General features: G+C 38.8%; 1 protein-coding gene across 4 annotated transcripts in view; it reads left to right on the forward strand.

The window, feature by feature from the left end:
• Window positions 1-21,397, forward strand: part of prodhb (proline dehydrogenase (oxidase) 1b) — a 51,125-nt gene that overhangs the window by 19,192 nt on the left and 10,536 nt on the right. For all 4 annotated transcript variants that reach the window (XM_067439522.1, XM_067439524.1, XM_067439523.1 and 1 more), the window contains exons 5-11: window positions 2,732-2,796; window positions 2,903-3,019; window positions 4,803-4,876; window positions 5,196-5,277; window positions 9,243-9,335; window positions 15,015-15,161; window positions 20,543-20,718. In XM_067439522.1, the coding sequence (XP_067295623.1) occupies window positions 2,732-2,796; window positions 2,903-3,019; window positions 4,803-4,876; window positions 5,196-5,277; window positions 9,243-9,335; window positions 15,015-15,161; window positions 20,543-20,718 (754 nt within the window). The remainder of the gene's footprint in view (window positions 1-2,731; window positions 2,797-2,902; window positions 3,020-4,802; window positions 4,877-5,195; window positions 5,278-9,242; window positions 9,336-15,014; window positions 15,162-20,542; window positions 20,719-21,397) is intronic.

Here is a 21,397-nt window from a genome sequence, read left to right on the forward strand (position 1 = left end):
TGGAGCTGATCAGCTCTAGCCAGCCCAGCAGCAATAAACATGCTGAAGAAGATAGCAAGATATTGTGGAAGAACATAGTCATGAGCTTCCTACGGATCATAATATTAGGAATGTGTGAAGCTTCTTTTATTTTTAATGAAGTTCCATCTCACGTGGGGAAGACATTATACACGTGTTTGCTTCACTGCGGAATCATTTGTAAACAAGTCTCAAGTACTTGATTTGCAGACACAATGTTGTGCCTTCTATATTGGATCTGACAGGAATGTTGCAACAAATTTATGTGAATAAAAAATCTTAAAAAAAAAAAAAAATGTAATAGTAGTCCCGGGGCTATGTGTTTTCCAGACGGGCTATATAGTGAAATAATATTCCTTTCTCGATCTAGGCGCACGCGCGTGTGTTTGCGCTGTGTGTTTATGTTCTATCCACTGATCGTGCAGGCCATGTAATACAGAAATAATAATCCAATCAATTGTGGGTGGATGAGAAATAAATCATTTTGTTTGTTTGATAAAGACGTTTATGTGCCCTGTGAGAGAATCATTCTGGTTGCTGCTTTCAAAGCAACCCCTCCCTCATGTGAACTGAACTGACAGGGGAGCTGAAGCTCATTAAATATGCAAATCTTATCCAATCCTAGCTGTGGGCGTTTACTTCCAAGTCTTCAGTGCGGCACACCCATCAAAACCCAGCGTTCAGGAGAGAGCCTCAAAACCAGTGTAGAAAATAGCTTATTACTTATTAGTTATGATCTTTTTGAATGTAAAAACCACACAAACATTGTTAGTTGACCTCAGACAACGGTATAAAAAAAAATTAAAAAGCCAGTTCATGACACCTTCAAAGTCCTGCTGTAATCAGTAATTTTATCTATTTGATCACTAAGACAAGTTCACACTTGTCATGTTTGGTTCGATTAAAACGAACCCTGGTGCGATTGCTCTGTTAGTGCGGTTCATTTGAACATATGTGAACGCTGCCATCCGAACCCTGGTGCGCACCAAACAAGCGGACCGAGACCGCTAAAAAGATGGGTCTCGGTCCGCTTCCAAACGAACTCTGGTGCGGTTCGATTGATATATGAACGCAACACGGACCAAAGACATGTAAACGGACCAAAAACCGGACGTATAATGCCACAAGATGCGACGCATAGTCAGCTGATTTGAGGACGCGGAAAGATCGGTGTATCCAAAATGAGTAACTTTAATGTTAGAGGGCAAACGTGGAGCAACGAGGGAGTGCCTCATCAATATTTGGTCAGACGAGCATGTTTCGAAAATGTTAGAAAAAACACACAAAAAAGCATATCTGGCTCTTCTCATCAAAGTTCCTGTGTTGCCCATTATTAGCAGGTACAGACGACAGAACGGCCGTCTCTTTTCTGCACAACGGAGGAAATACTGATGCTGTTTTGAATGTTTTGAACATTTCATGAGCTCTTCATGAGTTCTCAGCATGTAAAAATAATGCCACATGTACACGCATAAAATGATCGCGTTAAATCCAGCACACAGCGTTGTTTTGAATGTTTTGAACATTTCATGAGCTCTTCATGAGTTCTCTGGTAAAAAATAATGCCATATGTAAACGCATAAAACGATCGCGTTTAATCCAGCAGACAGCATTGTTTTAAATGTTCGGTAAGCAGCTCCTATGTTCTATAAACCGACCAATCAGGTTGTGACCGTCTCCCTATGCCTTTGGTTCGGTAACTTTAGGTTCGCTGTTAAAAATGCCCGTGTGAACGCTAAGCGGACCAGGACTATTATGTTTTGTTTTTGTTTTTTGGTCCGGACCAAACGAACCAAACTAACCGAACTACAAGTGTGAACGCACCCTAAAAAGACACATTTAAAAAAAAAAATTACTGTGGAAAAAAAATTATTCATAGTTACTATAGATCTTGTAGGTACAGTATCGGTCTTTACAACATCTGACACATACCAGTAATTACTATGATTAGCCTTTTGCTTGTCTACATTATCAAACGTGTGTTGCTAATGTTACACAAACCATGTTCCCGTTCACCATCTCAGTCTGCCTTCTAAAAATCAACATCTTTATGAACGCTTTAAACATCATATATCATCAGTGGAGAAAGACATATACAGTTCCTTATTATATCGTAATATACATTGTATACATAATTAATTCGCTATATTGCTAAACATACATGATTTTTCATATCAACAGAAAAATATACCGGGATAACCTGGCTTCTCTTAAGACTCCATCCACTGCTTCAGAGAATAGTTAGTGATAAGCTAAAGCCCGTCCAAACGTTGACATGATTGCTTACAAGGTAGTTTGTGACATCAGAAGCACCAGCGATATTAAACCACGTCTTTGGTTTACTGGACTTTTAAGGTGACAATACTTAGCAATGGTGTTGACTTTTGAATTTCCACATGGTTTAAAGCATATTAATAACACCACATAGACATATAAACAGCAATTAAAAACTGTTCCGTGTTGTGAATGTTCAAGATTGTTTTATGTATTTTTAGCGTATATATTTTACAGTCCCAAAACATTATTGAAAGCATTTATATTTGTTTTTTCATTATGGCAGAACTATTGGAGAAACGCCTGTTGTATTGCACCAGCAACACTGCATAGAATTCATTCAGTGTTCCTGGAAAATTGCTCCTAAAAAGGCAGTTTCACTTTCATTGCTGCAGTTACCTCTAAAATAACTCTAAAAGAAAATCACCTGCCTGTTCAGGTGGAAGTTCCGAAGATGGTTTCTCGGCTATTAAGATGACTGCCCTGGGGCGCCCACAATTCCTGGTAAGACTGAGGTTCAGGCAGGGTTCATTCATCAGAAAACACGGGTTAAAATCCATCACCTTGGTGAACTAAACAGGCTCCTCATCCTTCCCATGGGTGCCTGTAGCTCCAGTTCTCCGAGGTGCTGGTGAAATGGAGACGTTTTTTCTGTTTCCTGGCTGCCAAGCAGGGGAAAGACGGCGTGGAGGTGCTGGAGCAGAAACTGGATCTAGAGCAATTGCAGGTATGCTTTGGGTTCAAACCGCGGCCAAACACACAGATCAACCAACACTAAAGCATGTTTAATACTGCAAAAGGACTGTAAGCCAGCTAACAAATCTGAGATACAGCAAGCAACTGGACGCTGTGTTGCAATGACTAGACAGTGTGAGCTGCATTCATTTTAATGACAAAATGTAATTAACATGACGATAAATAATTGAGTAGCCTTTTAGCCGACACTTGCATCTGAACCAACTTACATGAGACGAGATAATTTCCACCAGGGAAACCTGAGGAAAGGTTTTGCTCAAGGGAACAATTGTGATACTACATGAATCGACACTTGTGATGTTTGAACTTACAACCTTTTAGCCCAGATTTGTAACCACTAAACTACTATAACTACATAATCACTATGTGCATATTTGAACTATTTAATTCATGCACATACACATTGTGCATTATAGTCACATTAAATGTACACATTTAAAATATAGAAATTTCGGTCATCAGTTTCTTTCCTTTGACATTAATTATTCCGTGAAAAACGAAAGGAGAAATTATTTCAAAAGAAGTTGTTCCACCCTATTCTTTTGCGTACATTCAAATTGTACTGTGGCCTTTGGATGTGAAACTCCAAAAAGGACAAAGAAAGCACCATACAATTCCACATATAATTGTCACCCGTTCATTGTGTTTGGTTTTCATTTTCAAGGACTCCTAGTTTTCTTATGGTTTTCATTTGTTCTCATTTTCCCATCACTAGTTTGTCACCATGGTATTTGATATCACATCTGTATGTGTTCTGTTCATTATCACTGTGTATTTTAGTTCATTCAGGTGTCTGGTATTGTTTGTGCAACGCACACTTTTGTAGACTCTCGCTTTTGTTTGCACCGCGCGGATTTAGTTTAATAAACGTAACTGCTTTAATTCTGAGTCATCTTCATTGGAACCAATACATTACAATAACAGCTTTGTGTGCTGAAAGCTCTGATATGCAAGTTATTTGCTCAAAATCCTCCAAGATTTGCAGATGTGCATATAATATATGAGCTATAGTTTTTTTTTTTCTTTTTTTTTCTGCTTGAATTTTGAAAAACATTTTCCGCTATTGGAAAGCTATCGTCTAACTTGTAATGTCATGTGGAATGGTGCTTTTTTGTACTTTTAGGAGAGCAAGGCCCATTCACACAAAGGATGATAACCATAACTATAAAGATTTCATTGTAAAAGAATATCGGAGACCAAACCACATATAAAATGATAACGGCACAAAGAAACAATATCTTTGGAATCACTTTCAAAGTATTTTGCAAATGAACAATAAAACATTAGCCTGGTTTCCATTACAGATTTGCGCAAATCTTTTGCAGTTATTTTCTAGTCAATATAAAAGAGTTTCATGACATCGGTTAATGGAAATGCCGTCATTTCACAATTAAAACATAACTTTTTAATAAAACGGGGGGAAAAAAGGTGGTAGGTTTACTATATCGCTGCCACCACATTAGCCATTATTTTTAATCGAAAATGCTTGGACCCAGCTGATTGACGTCCATTTAGAATCCATCCAGAGTTTGAACATTTTAAGTGGCAGGTGACAGAACTGCATCATGTGCTTATAATAAACAGAACGATATCAGAAGTTGTTATAGTGGATGTGAACGGGCCTAAAGAACTGTAACATTCTTCAAATGTACAATTTTATGTTCCACAAGTTCATTTCAGGTGAATATTTCCTTTAATCACAGTCTTTTTGGAGTGTTTGCTCTGATGAATAAAAATGTGTGTTTTCTTTGCAGACATGTCTAGCCAGGCTGGGAGCTAAAGGCAACATTCAGAGCTGCTTCTCTGATGGACGACTGCACTCATCAGGGTGAGAAACACCAGTTTCCCGGAGCTGTTCTGACACTCAGACTTGTAAATCTTCTCAATCAATGATAGACAATGAAGTTATCTTATGAACTGAGGAGAGCTACTCAAGGCCTATTCCACGGGTGCTCCATTACTCTGCCCCCCTCTGCTTGACCCCCTTGAGTCAACTAAACCCCTCTGTACCTGAACTCATATAAGAGCACTTTGCCCTGCAGAATCTACCAGTTCTGTAATGATGCATGCAAGTCATTTGATGTTTAAAAAAAATAAAAAGTAATCTGGTGAAATATAAATGCTGTATTTTTATATGTTCCCCAAAGCACGGTGGATATGCTGGACTGGAACAGTCTGATTGACGAGAGAACAAAGATATCTGATCTTCTAGTTGTCCCAAACCTGCAGGTAGGCAGACAGCAAGAAATGTATAGCTTAACCACAGCATAAATTAAGAGGGTTATTGATTTCTTATGGTCTAATTGGTTCTATAAACACTGCACTTGCCCCTTCACAGTTTTAAGTTTTCCCAGGTAATTAGATTACGAAGACATGTCTGGATTTTTGCCTTCAAGAGAAACACAAGCACAGAAAATAGTCTTAATTTATTTGTTGCATAAATTTAAGTTGAATGTTACAACATAAACATCTGAACAAAATGTTGTGGGTGCTAATGAATGATTTGATGTATTTTTAGTTTTTTGTATCAGTGTAATAAGCATATAATGTTATAATGAAACTGTCATAATACATTCCTTGACTACTGCTGAGAACATAGATATCAATTTTGCCATATTTGGTAAAACTTCCTCTCATCCATCTTATTATTAGTTAAAGGGTTCGTTCACCAAAAATGAAATGGATGTCATTAATGACTCACCCTAATGTTGTTCCACACCCGCAAGACCTCCGTTCATCTTCAGAACACAGTTTAAGATATTTTATATTTTAGTCCGACAGCGTATCTAAGTGTATGCACACTATACTGTCCATGTCCAGAAAGGGAATAAAAACATCATCAAAGTAGTCCATATGTGACATCAGTTAGTTCATTAGAATCTCTTGAAGCATCGAAAATAAATTTTGGTCCAAAAATAACAAAAACTACGACTTTATTCAGCATTGTCTTCTCTTTCGTGTTTGTGTTCAAACCTCAAATAAAGATTCAAATGGTTGTGAATCAGTGAATTGATCAGTAATTCGGATCGCATGCCAAACTGCTGAAATCATGTGACACTGGCGATCCGAATCATTGATTGATTCACTGATTCATAACAGTTTTAATCTATATTTGAGGATTGAACACAATCACATGTATATAAACATTTTTTTAAATTTTTTTTTGTAAATGAAAAAAGGCAGGTTTTTTTATATATATATATATATTTCATTTTGTTACATGCAGTGAAAATAATGCATTACCGGCACTACATTTGTGTGGCTATGTTTAATTTTTTTATTTTTTATTTATGACAATGAAAAGAGGCAGAGTAGTGTTTTATCATATAAAATTATTCCAAACATTCCTCCAATGACGCAAATATCGTCAATTTCCATCATAGGAGGAATTTTTCCAGAAATTAAATGCATAAATCTCTCGTTTCAGAGGGATATGAGGGGGGAAAAGCACAATCATTTGAATATACTCCAGGGCAGGGGTCTCCAACACGTCGCTCACGAGCTACCAGTAGCTCGTGGCCTGATTGGAGGTAGCTCGCCAAGACGTAGGCTACTTTGCATCTAATCAGAGTGAGCTAATTTAGACTGACTTAGAATTTTTTATTTATGAACAAATGTCAATGTAAACATGCAAATGTAGGGTTGTCACAAGTACAGGTAGGCTACTTTAGTACGATGTTGGTAGTGAAATTTAAAAAAAAAATGACGATACCAGCATTTCTGTAGGCTATTACCGGTTGTACCGACTCCCGAGTATATTCTGTACACGCAGCTTTCGTGTTAATCCAAGCGCAGGGCTCCAAACTGTAATGAATATATACTAGTGTGTGTGAATATTAAACTGCAAATTACTATTTAAATATTACTCCTGCAAATTCTGCGTCTCTGCGTGAATAACAGGCGCAGATGCGAGGGCGCGGCAGTGCGCGCCAGCGCGTGCACACACACACACTCGCGTGTCTCTGCCGTGTGCCACTATGAGGGCACACGGACTCATAAACTGTCACTTCATGAGAATTTAATGTTTCATTTAAGTAAGCTGTCATAGGAACACAGACACTCAAAGGTCTTCACGGCAACCCGTCATAATAAAAGTTTGGTTTAACGTTGAGAAATTGACAGAATATATTTGGCTACTGTTGCAGCCTATACAGTAGATGTAATAATAACACGTCTCTACTAATAATAATAATTAGCCTAGATGGTTCCTTATTTTTCACTTAATATTTTATGTATAAACAATGATTACTTTTTAAACAGCATACGGCCTTTAAATGTTTAAATGTATGATTTACTTATAATAATTATCATCATAAATGATAAACGTTTTAAATAGTAAAAAAAAAAAAAAACCTTTTGCTGTGGTACCAAAATTGGTACTGACTACCGTAAAATGTTTATGGTATTGGTACCAACTACTGGAACTTCTACTACACTCTTTCAGGTGTAAAACAGTTTGGATTGTTGTTAATATGAGAATTATGATGCATTATTTAAGAGTTTTAAGTATTGTTAGAACATGAGTAGCTCTTGGCGACTTTCATTTTTAAAAAGTAGCTCTCAAATGAAAAAAGGTTGGAGACCCCTGCTCCAGGGTTTCTACTGATACAAAGCCATATGCTAATCGCTGAAGTAACCCTTTAAGATAAAAAGGGATTTTTAGCAGCAAGCCCACTAAATGGGTTGGACACACAGGTATAAAAAGTACCCCATGCCCACAGTTAATTATACCATTGGCTCTGCCATCATCCATCAGGACAAGCACAAAAGTAAGCTTCTGCCATGACCGTCCCAGTCCCCTGACCTAAACCCTATAGAGAATGAGTGAGGTGAACTAAAGAGAAGAGTGTATCAGCATGGAGCTGTGAATCTGAAGGATCTGGAGAGGTTCTGTATGGAGGAATGGTCTCTGATCTCTTGTCAGGTGTTCTCCAAACTCATCAGGCATTATAGAAGAAGACTCAGAGCTGTCGTCTTGACAAAAGGACGTTACAATAACTGTGGCCAACATGAACCAGAGAAAAAAACATACATTTCATATGCGTGCGTGCATGCGCGTGCGCAGGCCCAAACCATGATGCTGCCACCACCATGTTTGACAGTGGGGATGGTGTGTTCAGGGTGATGAGCTGTGTTGCTTTTACACCAAACATAACGTTTAGCATTTTGTTTTGTTGCCAAAAAGTTCAATTTTGGTTTCATCTGACCAGAGCACCTTCTTCCACATGTTTGGTGTGTCTCCCAGGTGGCTTGTGCCAAACTTTAAAACGACACTTTTTATGGATATCTGAAGAAATGGCTTTCTTCTTGCCACTCTTCCATAAAGGCCAGATTTGTGCAGTATACGACTGATTGTTGTCCTATGGACAGAGTCTCCCACCTCAGCTGTAGATCTCTGCCGTTCATCCAGAGAGATCATGGGCCTCTTGGCCTCATCTCTGATCAGTCTTCTCCTTGTATGAGCTGAAAGTTTAGAGGGACGGCCAGGTCTTGGTAGATTTGCAGTGGTCTGATTACTCCTTCCATTTCATTATTATCACTTGCACAGTGCTCCTTGGGATGTTTAAAGCTTGGTAAATCTTTTTGTATCCAAATCCGGCTTTAAACTTCTCCACAACAGTATCTCGGACCTGCCTGGTGTGTTCCTTGTTCTTCATGATGCTCTCTGTGCTTTAAACGGACCTCTGAGACTATCACAGTGCAGGTGCATTAATACGGAGACTTGATTACACACAGGTGGATTCTATTTATCATCATTAGTCATTTAGGTCAACATTGGATCATTCAGAGATCCTCACTGAACTTTTGGAGAGAGTTTGCTGCACTGAAAGTAAAGGGGCCGACTCATTTTGCACGCCCAATTTTTCAGTTTTTGATTTGTTAAAAAAGTTTTTAAATATCCAATAAATGTCATTCCACTTCATGATTGTGTCCCACTTGTTGTTGATTCTTCACAAAAAAATACAGTTTTATATCTTTGTTTGAAGCCTGAAATGTGGCAAAAGGTCGCAAAGTTCTAGGGGGCTTTACCCCCTATGCCCTTTACCATAAAGATCTCTGTCCAATAAATCAAAACCATCTGCCCAGAAAAAAAAAACGTAAGAGAATGAAAAAAGTTAGTATTATTACTAAGATTCACTTCCCAAATAAAAATGCACCCATATGAGTTTTTCCCTTTTTTATTTTTTATACAGACTGGTCAGTTGGAGCCTGTTCTGTCCAAGTTCACAAAGGAAGAGGAAAGGCAGATGAAAAGGATGCTTCAGCGACTGGACGTGCTGGCTAAGGTGCGTTCATTGGCTGCGTTCCTCTTATATTTTCTCCTGTGGTATTCATGCAGGGTGTCAGAAGGTCATGGTCTACCAGACAGTCATGGATGGAGAATATAACAGAGATCGATTTTGAGAAAGCCTTCAGCATAGTGTGGAGGTTAGAGAGTCTGTTCCGCCCCGTCGACTTGATGTGAGGAACATGTATCGGGTTTATGTCGCACTGAAAGGCCTCTGGTACAAGCAGTACCAGCTGTGTGACTCAGTAGGCTCAGTGCTTCCTGTTTTTCAGCCTGAAGTACCAAACCAAACAAAGTTTAGAGATTTTATATAGCAGTTTTTCTTTCAATTGATTACCTGGAATACATAAATCAAAGTGTTTTAAAAGTTGGAGCTGTGACCTAGTGGATTTCACTCATTCTGCAATGAGTTAGTGCTCATGTGGCAGGTTTGAATTCAGAATGCAACTTATTCCAGTGTCATTTCCTACATCTAATTACTACTTTCCTTACACATAAAGTGACAAAAAGACCAAAACTACACAGATTTACACTACTGTTCAAAAGTTTTGGCTTAGTAAATAGTTTTTTTCCACAAGGATGAATTCATGGAAGCTTTTTTACACCATGGAATAAAGCACTTTAAAAGATATTTGCTACTTTTTACAAATCTGTCTTTTATTTTTCTCAGACTTGAGGAATATAAACGAAATATAAAATTGTGAGTTATGAAGTCAGAATTGTGTGATCAGATTTGCGAGTTTATGGGCGCCTTTAACTGTCTAAGCGCATGGTCTGCAAATTACTGCAAATAGGTAGGCTAGTTCTGATGGATGCAGTGACTAATCATTATGACATGTATATATATTTAAAAATGTTTGTGTGCTGCTGCGTTGTGCACCCGCCTATAGGGTCATATAACTAACAGGCCCTTTAGAGAACACAAAAAAATACTGGGCTATTGAATTTAGACAAGGGCCCTATTTATCAAACTTCTCAAAGTGCCATTTTAGTCTTAAGTGCTGAAAATTCATGAAAATTACTCCTACTTCCAAACTTAAGTATAAAAGCAAGTTATCAAATTTCTTAAAGCTAAGAATCACTTTTACTCTCCCAGTTATTTAAGACGGCTCCAGAAGTCTCTCAAGTGATTAGGAGTTGCCAGTAGGGGCTTGTGAAGGCAGTGAGGAGACAGACAAGCACAAATCTTTCAGAAGAGGGAGAATGTTTCTGAAATGTTTGATGAGCAGTTAATCAGTTTGGACAGGGAAGGTATCATCTTTGTCAGTGCTAATGTTGGGCTGAACTTGCCTTTTTCAACAAGTTTCCGCTGTTTGACTAATTCAGCAAGCAGTTGCGCTTCTTCTTCCCGCCAGTTCGGTTTTCTTTTTGAATCCATTGTAGCTGATTATATCTTAAAGGGGTACTTCAGCGCTAGAAAGATGACTCTGTATTTAAATTGGGTCATTAATGTAGTAGAAATGTGATTTTTTTTTTTTTTTTTTTATTTGGTGCCTTCTAGACTGAGAAAAGACAGAACATTTATTTTTGTCTCATGGGGATGAAAGACTACAATTCCCAGAAGGCTTTGCTGCCCTGTGAGGCCATTCCCAAAGCCACCGCTACTGGATCACTGTGACTGAGTTAGAGAACAGACACTACAAATAAATACTGAACGTATCTGTTCAATATAATGATTGAGTCACCGTGTGAGTCTCACAGCACCAACTCAGATTAGGAGTCAGATTACATTTAACATCATAAATGAGCTGAGCTCTCGTGATGAGAGCTGAGGAAATCGCGACCACACTCGCGGCATACATTCACAACGCTTGTTCAGTCTTGCGGGTTTTCAGTTCATGCCTTTGGAAGCTTAACTTTCATAGAAATTATTTTGAGAAGTTAAAACACTTGCATTGCTCAGCACCTGATCCATTTAAATGAATGCCTGTAGCTGCTAGCTGAGCTGAGTGCTGTGAGTGTGATCTCCATCCCCCATGCGCGGGTTTAAAACATGCGGAAATGGCTCCCTCTGCTGGCCGTAGTCTTTAGCCTTTGGCCAAACATTCCAAAGAGGACACAAATAGCATCAATTTGCGTCACGGGAGGAATTTTTTCAGAAATAAAATGAATAAATCTCTCGTCTCAGGGGGATATGAGGGGGGGGGGGGAAGCACAATCATTTGAATATACTCCAGAGTTTCTACTGATACAAAGCCATATGCTAATCACTAAAGGAACCCTTTAAAATATAGGCTTTGTATAGGTAGGTCAGTTAACAGCACACCAGTTTTAAAAAATTTAATTTGTAGGATATGGTAAAATGTGTTTCTTTCATTGTCAATGTGTATATCATAATGCATTCTCTTGAAAATTCTTTATGGTGTGTTTTGAATGTAAACATTCAATGTGAATTTATCTGAGATTCTTAAATAAGGAAATCTCTTCAGTGATTGGTCCATCCAAAATCCCATTTGTAGCACAGAAAAGTGTTGTGAATCATCTCTAAGACAAATACTTAAAGGAATACTTCACCGCTTTTTCATATTAAACTTCATATTAAATTTCCTTAAAGGGGGGGGTGAAATGCTGTTTCATGCATACTGAGCTTTTTACACTGTTAAAGACTTGGATTCCCATCCTAAACATAGACAAAGTTTCAAAAACTAATGTTGGACGTTTGATAGAGTATTTCTATGTCAAAAATACTCCTACCGGTTTCTCACAAGTTTCGGAGAGTTTTTTTCGAGTATGGGTCTACTTGACGTTAAAAGATCGGAAGGTCCTTGTATGGGCCGTACGGGCTCTTCTCCCGGTAGGGTGCGCGCGCGCTTCACTAGTGCGAGAGAGGAAATGCACGCTGTAAACAGTCTCTCAGCTGCAGATCCAGTCGTCCGTGAACACTAATGTCGGTTATAGTCCGCGCCGCGCTCCACTTCATTCCTCCACTTTGACATTAATCGACTTCAACGCTTCAGCACAGCATTCCGGGAAGGCAGCGCTGCATTTGAACCGATTTGAACGCAGAAATGCTTCAGTCGCATCGCAAAGTGGATCTCCACACTCCAAGAAGTGTGTTTTTGACGGAGCCGTCCTAGCGATAAAGGTTCGGTCCTGGAAGCAGCTGGTAAGTAAAACTGCTTCAAATGTCTGTGTTGTGCTTATCGTCGCGTATGTAAACATCAGTAAACGACACGATCGCGTGCTTCGTCATTCAAATGCACTAACGGACTTCATTGCTGTTCTATGTAACTTATAACGTTACACTACTCTGACGTGCAAAACCGTTTTGCTTGCTACTAAGGTTTGGTCGCATACAATAGTCCATAAACCGAATCATGTCATGTTGACAGGCCTCTAAATACAGTACTTTCCACAGAGACGGACATCCTGCTGTTGCTGTTTCTATTTCAGCCTCCGAATTAGATTCTGGATCATATCTATTAGCTGAGATAGCTGAGATGGGTTTCTCCACACTTGAGGACGTCACTGCTTTGCGCATATGTCATTCTTTAGCTCCGCCCACACGATACGCCTCCAGGCGCTCGTTTTTTTCCGGAAAGACTCGGTACAGCCCATATTTCTTTTACAAATATAATAAAACGAAAGACTTTTCTGAGATATGAAGGATGCAATACTACTCTATAGGTACTCAATATTGACATGAGATTGACTGAAACTGAGTGTTTCACCCCCCCCTTTAACTAAGACAAGTTGATACATACCTCTTTCGTCTCACTTAATCTCTCTGATATGCGGTGACATTCTGAAAGCATTTAGCTTAGCCCACTAAGCCCAGTTCATTCACTATGGTACCAAACAAAGATCAAGTTAGAAGCGACCAAACACCTCCACGTGTTCCCTATTTAAATACAGTTACACGAATAGTTGAACGACCTAGTATGGTGACATAATAATAATACATTTTATTTATAATGCACTTTATATTAAACAAAATCTCAAAGTGCTACAGAATTAAAAACAATCAACAACAATAAATAAATAAGTAAATGAATAAAATAAAATAAATAAAACTGAAAAAAATAAAATAAAGAAGTCAATTAAAAGCGTTGCTAAAAAGGTGGGTTTTAAGACCACGCTTAAAAGCATCTATAGTCTGTGGAATCCGCAGGTGGTCAGGGAGAGCAATTCCACAGACTGGGGGCTGCCGAGCAGAAGGCCCGATCTCCCATAGTTCGGAGATTGGTCGAGGGAGTTTTAAGACGAAACAGAGAAACAGAGAGCGGAGGTTACGAGTGGCTGTTTGTGTGGTGAGGAGTTCCTTGAGATAGGAGGGAGCATCACCATGGATGCACTGGTGCGTAAGGAGAGAGATCTTGTACTCGATCCTGAACGAGTGGAGTGATTTTAGAATGGGGGTGATGTGGACACATACAATAAAATGTGGCGCTTTTCTAAGTGGATTAAAAAGGAGAAATATAATGTATGGCACTTCTGAGAGTACTTCGACTCGGCGCAGTAAAAAGTCACGGCTGAAAAATCCTCACATCTCACATCTCCCCCTTCCCCCTATTGACAGAAATGAGAGAGTGAGGGGGAGATGTGACGGAGGATTTTTCAGGCGTGACTTTTTAATGCGCTGAGTCAAAGTACTCTCAGATGTGCTATTCCACCATACATTATAGTTGGCCGGAAAACGGGAAACCGTGGGAAACCATGGAGGTGTTTGGTCGCTTCTAACTTGATCTCTGTTTGATATCATGCAAACACTGTCTGCGTCGCGTTCGGGGGGTTGTGCTCTCTCTTTTTTGACCATACATGTGTTTGCATCCCTGTGTGAAGCATGGGGGTGGTAGCATCATGCTTTGCGGGTGTTTTTCTGCACATGGGACAGGGCGACTGCACTGTATTAAGGAGAGAATGACCGAGACCATGTATTGCGAAATTTTGGGGAACAACCTCCTTCCCTTGGTTAGAGCATTGAAGATGTGTCAAGGCTGGGTCGTCCAACATGACAATGACCCGAAGCACACGTCAGGATAACCAAAGAGTGGCTCTGTAAGAAGCATATCAAGGTTTTGGCATGGCCTTGCCAGTCTCCAGACTTAAAACCAATAGAGAATCTTTGGAGGGAGCTCAAACTCTGTGTTTCTCAGTGATAGGCCAGAAACCTGACTGATCTAGAGAAGATCTGTATGGAGGAGTGGGGTAAAATCCCTCCTACAGTATGTGCAAACCTGGTAAAAAACTACAGGAAACATTTGTACTCTGTAATTGCAAACAAAGGCTACTGTATCAAATATTAACATTGATTTTCTCAGGTGTTCAAATACTTATTTGCAGCTGTATCATACAAATAAATAGTTAAACAAAATCATACATTGTGATTTCTGGTGATTTTCTTTTAGATTATGTCACTCACAGTGGACATGCACCTACTGATAGCAGGGTGTTCAAATACTTATTTTCCTTTATGTATGTATGTATGTATGAATGTATATATGTGTATATAGTTACATAAAAAATATTGTTTTTAAACCTATCAAACTACTTTGAATATGTTTTGTTTTGAAAGGTTTTGTGGTTTATAGCATAATTTCCCAACAAATCCTTGATTATGTCAGGAAAGATTGGTTCAAAATCAATTAAAACTGTGTCTGTGGCATTATCTTTTTTTGTCCGCTGATGAATGTTTTTATCTCACCGTTGCATTGCCTGCTTCTCATGTGCTGAACAGCATGCGGTGGAAAATGGCGTCAGGCTGATGGTGGATGCAGAACAGACATATTTCCAGCCTGCCATCAGCAGACTCACTGTGGAGATGAAGAGAATCTTCAACAGAGACAAAGCTGTCGTTTTCAACACCTATCAGTGCTACCTCAAAGTGAGCCTTACACACACACACATACATATGTCTGGCACATATGAATGGTGCTAACTTGGATCAGTTGATGATATTCTGGGCTTTAACTGCAGTGAGATAGTTAGATGTTGTGCAGAAGACATGCTGTTATAACAGAATAACATTTAGCCAATGCAACATCAAAACTGATATTTAACGCAATCTATCGTTGCATTAAAATTAATCTTAAAAAAGGAAATAAATGATGGTGACAGTTAAACATGAAGTGCACACAAACTGATGGCAACATTGAGTCTCTGTATACTACTTTTCTTGTATAATAGGGTTTACTTTTAAGGATTCTTACACTAAAAACATTCTCCACCCTCTATTTAAACTTTATGATTATGCTGTTTGTTGCAACTGAACCTTTAAGGCTTCTATATGTGCCAAATGGAATCTTAACCAGAATATATAATTAAAATATAATATGATTTATCATCTGAACCTTGCTGTAACTTGTATTCCAAAGTAGCGTACCGTGGGGTTTCAGTCAGGGCCTTCACTAACGATCAACACGCCCCACGCCATAAACACGCACGCACGCACGCACACACACGATCAACAAGCCCCACGCCGTCGCCATAACAACACACACCCCCACACGCACACGTTTGTTTTTGTGACATATGGGGACATTCCATAGGCGCAATGGTTTTTATACCGTACAAACCGTATTTTCTATCCCCCTACACTGCCACTGCCCCTAAACCTACCCATCATATGAAACATTCTGCATTTTTACTTTCTAAAAAAAACCTCATCCTGTATGATTTATAAGCATTTTGAAAAGTGACATGGCCAATGTCCTCATATTTCACCCTCTCCTGTGTGTCATAATACACACACACACACGCAAAATACAATAATGCACTGTACGCAATACTACTACGAACTTTGCTTTCATAGTGTTCGTTGGGAAGGGGGCAAGCAAAAAGTACACGCGAGACAAAAAGGCAATTTGACTATTTATTGATGATACTGCACTCACGTATCACCGTTTAGGCAAATGGGGAAAAGAATCAAAATCAGCTGGCACAAATACTCTTAAACAAACAAAAATACGGACCAACAGAACATCCAAAGAAACAGAAAAAAACACTGCTTGTTAGCTAACATTACCGGCTTGACATCAGGATCGATCATTCGCACGCTGCCTGTCTATTTATTTCACACAGAATTCTCACAACCTGCGAAAAGTTCAGACGGCTGATGACATCAGCAGGGGGTAGCACACCGACACATCGCTGGGCCTCTGGGCCGGTCTATCATTACACATCAAATTTTGATTGGCTAATGACCCACGTCAGTCAAAGCTATGGTCCAATGGAAAATAGCAGCTTCAATGGAAGGCAAGCTATTCTACTAGTGCTGGTCCTCGGGGCTGTGATGCGATTAGATGATGACATATGGAAAATACACCAAAAATAAATACATTCTTTCTGGAAATATAATCGTAACTATATATATATATATATATATATATATATATATATATATATATATATATATATATATATATATATATATATATAATGATTTTGACAGGGCCAGCAGAGAAGGCCCTGCTGGCCCTGACAGCCCACCACTGCTTATATGATGCAATTAAGATGAAATAATGCCAAAAAGAATTAATGTCTGACAAACTAAGTACACCCTTATTGTTTCCATGGGAATTAAAAGGGTAAGTATCAGTTAGACAATGCAAATCAAATGTATTTGATTAATGTATATCAGATCAGCAAGTGTGATCAACTCTATTAAAGCTGAAGTTCTGGCAGTTTGCTGGTCTGGAGCATTCAGTTGTGTGTTATCATAATGCCAAGGAGGAAAGACAATGATCTTGAAGAAGCATTTGTTGCTGCCTATCAAACTGAGAAGGGTTACTAGACCATTTCCAAACCATTTAAAGTCCATCATTCTACAGTGAGGAAGGTTATTCACAAGTGGAAAACATCCAAGAAGGTTGCCAATCTTCTCAGGAGTAGACGTCCCAGCAAATTCACCCCAAAGTCGGACTGTGCACTGCTCAGAGAAATCGCAAAACACCCAGAAGCTACTTCTCAGACTCTACAGGCCCCAGTTAAAGTTAAATGTTAAAGTTCATGACAGCACTGTACATTTAGAAAGTATGGCTTGTTTGGAAGGTAAGCCCGGAGAAAGTTTCTTCTCTTTAAAAAGAACATGGCAGCACGGCTTAGGTTTGCAAAGTTGCATCTGAACAAGCCTCAAGACTTCTGAAACAATGTCGTAAGTGGAGATGTTTGGCCATACTGCACAGTGCAATCCAAACACAGCATAACACAAACACCTTATACCAGCTGTCAAGCACAGTGGTGGAGGGGTGATGATCTGGGCTTGTTGTGTAGGAACCTGGGCATCTTGCAGTCATTGGGGCCACCATGAACTCCCCCATACAGTGTTCTAGAGTCAAATGTGAGGCATCTGTCTTGACAGCTATAGCTTGGCACACCAGCAAATATACACTAGCATCGCTGAAAAAGAAAAGAATCAAGATGTTGCAATGGCTCAGTCAAAGTCCAGACCTCAACCTGATTGAAATGTTGTGGCAGGACCAAATGCCCACAGATCTCAATGAACTGAAGCAATGTTGTAAAGAAGAGCGAAACAAAATTCCTCCAAAACTATGAGACTGATAAAGCAATATAGAAAATTAGTACGTTACAGCGCTTAATCATAGGGTTTACTAAGTTTGTCACACATGGCTTCTCCATTTTGACTTTATTTTTGTTAAATAAATATTGACACGGTGACGCACAGAATACAATACACACTGTTATATGTCGTGGTATTGTTCATCGGAGGTTATATTTAGCCTACCTAATTGTAAGACCTGCTAAAAACCCAATGTGTTATGTGTCCCAATATGTAAAACCATAGAATTCAAAACGATGTGTTTTCTTTTTCAGATTGCAGATTCATATGCATGCCCAAATTTATTTGTATAGCGTATTTCCCAAGTGCCGGTAGTTTTAGCTGTGCTTTAAATACATTTGTTTAGGCTTGGTGTTTATAATACCTGCTGTTTATAATATACTTACATATTTTATTTCTGTTCTGAAAACGGTTAAATGTAAATGATTTGTTGTAGAGTGAGCAGAACTAAAATACCCTTTTGTAGTATTTGCAAACATTGTTTTATTTACCAGTATTTGACATTGTTTCTGAATGTAGTTAAAATAATGTGACTTATACACCAATGTTTTTTTTCTCCCTCAAAAGTGCGACTTATAGACAGGTGCAATATATTTTCCTTAAAAATATGATAGATGTCTTCCATTAATGTTGTCAAACCTCTTTATATATTAACAAGTCTCCACCGCATTAGTGTAAATACCGTGACAATTTCTAAATGACACGTTTTTGCCATTTGGTTTATGGGGGAGCTCTGCATTGTAAATGTACGAGTATGTTTACATGCTGTATTACATGCAGAAGTGCAAGGAAGTTAATAAAAGGATAGTTTACCTATAAATTTAAGGAGGGGGGGGGGGGGGTTAAATGCTGTTTCATGCATACTGAGCTTTTTACACTGTTAAAGACTTGGATTCCCATACTAAACATAGACAAAGTTTCAAAAACTAATGTTGGACGTTTTATAGAGTATTTCTGTGTCAAAAATGTTTTTGACGGGGCTATAAAGGTTCGGTCCTGCTTTGGAAGCAGCCGGTGAGTAAAACTGCTTCAAATGTCTGTGCTGTTGGCTACCGTCGCGTGAGTAAACGACACGGTCGCGTGCTTCGTCATTCAAATGCGCTAACGGACTCTATTGTTGTTCTATGTATAACGTTACACTAGTCTGACGTGCAAAACCGTTTTGCTTGCTACTGCTAAGGTTTAGTCGCAAACAATAGTCCATAAACCGAATCATGTCCTCATAAACTGTGAGTAAAGACACACAAATTTTGACAGGCCACTAAATACAGTACATACCACAGAGACGGACGTCCTGCTGCTGCTGTTTCTCCTGTTCAATTTATTTCAGCCTCCGGATCTGATTCTGGATCATATCTGTATTAGTTGAATCTGATTGATAGCCATGGTATATTTAGGGTAGCGTTTTCTTATCGACGCTTGAGGACGTCACCGCTTTGTGCACGCTCGTCATTCTTTAGCTCCGCCCATACGATACGCCTCCAGACGCTCGGTTTTTTCCGGAAAGACTCGGTACAGCCCATATTTCTTTTATAAATATGATAAAACTAAAGACTTTTCGAAGATATGAAGGATGCAATACTACTCTATAGGTACTCAAGATTGACATGAGATTGACTGAAACTGAGTGTTTCACCCCCCCCCCCCTTTAAATTGTCATCAATTTCCCATTTCATGTCTTTCCTAGATTTTCATTCATTTACGAAATTAAATACATTTTAATTAAGATAGGCCTGTTTGTATTCAAATCTGAGAGATTTCTGTCAACTTATGGTTTAAAACGTTCATAAAGAGATTGGAAAATGAAACCATATGAATCGAGTTGTTTTGTCTAAGTCTTCTGAAGAGACTTGGTCATATGGATGCTTATTTCCACCAAAGAATATTAAATAAAAACGGGCACTGCGACTTTTTGTCTAACAATTCTGCCTTTATTTTTCTGCCAATTAATAAAAAGTCGTAATTGCGAGGTTATAAAGTCCGAATTACGTGATTAAAAAAATCTGAAATGGGAGATAAAGTCAGAATTGTGAGATATAAACTCGCAATTTACATTTTCTCTTGCAATTGCGAGTTTATATCTCACAATTCTGACTTAATATCTCGCAAGTCTAAATAAGTCAGAATTGCGAAACGTCAACACGATTGTGAGATTAAAAAGTCGCAATTTTCTTTTGAATAATTTTATTCTGTGGTGGAAACAAGCTTCCATATGATCGCCTTTGTGATGATGAACAGATAAAATTTGGAGTAAAGCTGTACCATTAGAGTTTTGGTTGAATTAGGGTGACCAAACGTCCTTTTTTCCCAGGACATAGACATTTTGTTTTTTGTTTTCTATCCATACAGAGGGGCATACTTTAAATGTATTGAAATTAAGAAGACATCTTGGAGTAAACTTTGAGTATTATTTGAGTGTCTTATTGCCAGGCCGAGTGTCCTGGTTTTCGGTAATCAAAATATGGTCATCCTAGGTTGAATAGACTTTAAATGGAGGGACAGAATTTTAGAAAATATCTTCATTTGTGTTCTGAAGATGAGCGAAACTCTTAAAGGTTTGGAACGACATGAGGGTGAGGAATTAATGACAGAATTTCAATTTTGGTTGAAGGATCTTTTTAATTTCCTGAAATGCTGCATTTAAAATAAGGTTATCTGTTGCAATGTAATGAATTCTTTGTGCTCAGGAGGCATTTGATAATGTGTCCATGGACGTTGAGCTATCGAGAAGGGAGGGCTGGTGTTTCGGTGCCAAGTTGGTAAGGGGGGCTTACATGTACCAGGAGAGAAGCCGAGCAATGGAGATTGGATACGAAGACCCCATCAACCCCGACTATGAATGCACTAACGAAATGTACCACAGGCAAGAAATGTTCCAAACTCTTCCTTGAGAATTTCACATTTGAAGTTTGTTCTTGAAAACTAGCGAGCTGCCTTGTTGTGCTGCTTTCTACTGCAGCATCTGAACTGAAATGGGCCCTCGTAAGTGACTCATCTAAAAGCTCTTCTTGGGCAGCAGCTCCATTAACAGTCACTCACCCACGGAAAACAAATACAGCTACTCGCAAAATACACACAAGAGACTCAACTAACACTCACAGCTGATTCCAATAGAGTCTGACGCAGGGCCGCAGGAACCGGGTGGCCATGGACTCCCACTTTCAGCCCACATCTCCGCGGTCTGATATTTAATAAACGTCCTACTTCTCTTAGCTTACATTAAAACGTAAAATATAAGCTGTAATTAGCCATATATTTAGTGGGTTTTTTTTGTTTTGTTTTTTTTAATGGTTGATTTTGAATTGTACTATATTACATTTGTTTGATATCTACAGACTTGATCTCTGGATTAATTAAAGGTCCCATGGCATGGATTTTTTTATTATTTTATAATGTTTCATGAGGTGTACTTATATTATTAGTATGGTTTTTACATAAAAAAAGTCATAATTTACAAATAAAAGGCATTTTTTTTCTATACTGATATTAGCCCTCTGGCTTGAATGCTCTGTTTTAAGGGACACGTCTGCTGTGAGTCTTCA

This window comes from Pseudorasbora parva, chromosome 3, assembly GCF_024679245.1.
Source record: "Pseudorasbora parva isolate DD20220531a chromosome 3, ASM2467924v1, whole genome shotgun sequence".
NCBI classification, from domain to species: Eukaryota; Metazoa; Chordata; class Actinopteri; order Cypriniformes; family Gobionidae; genus Pseudorasbora; species Pseudorasbora parva.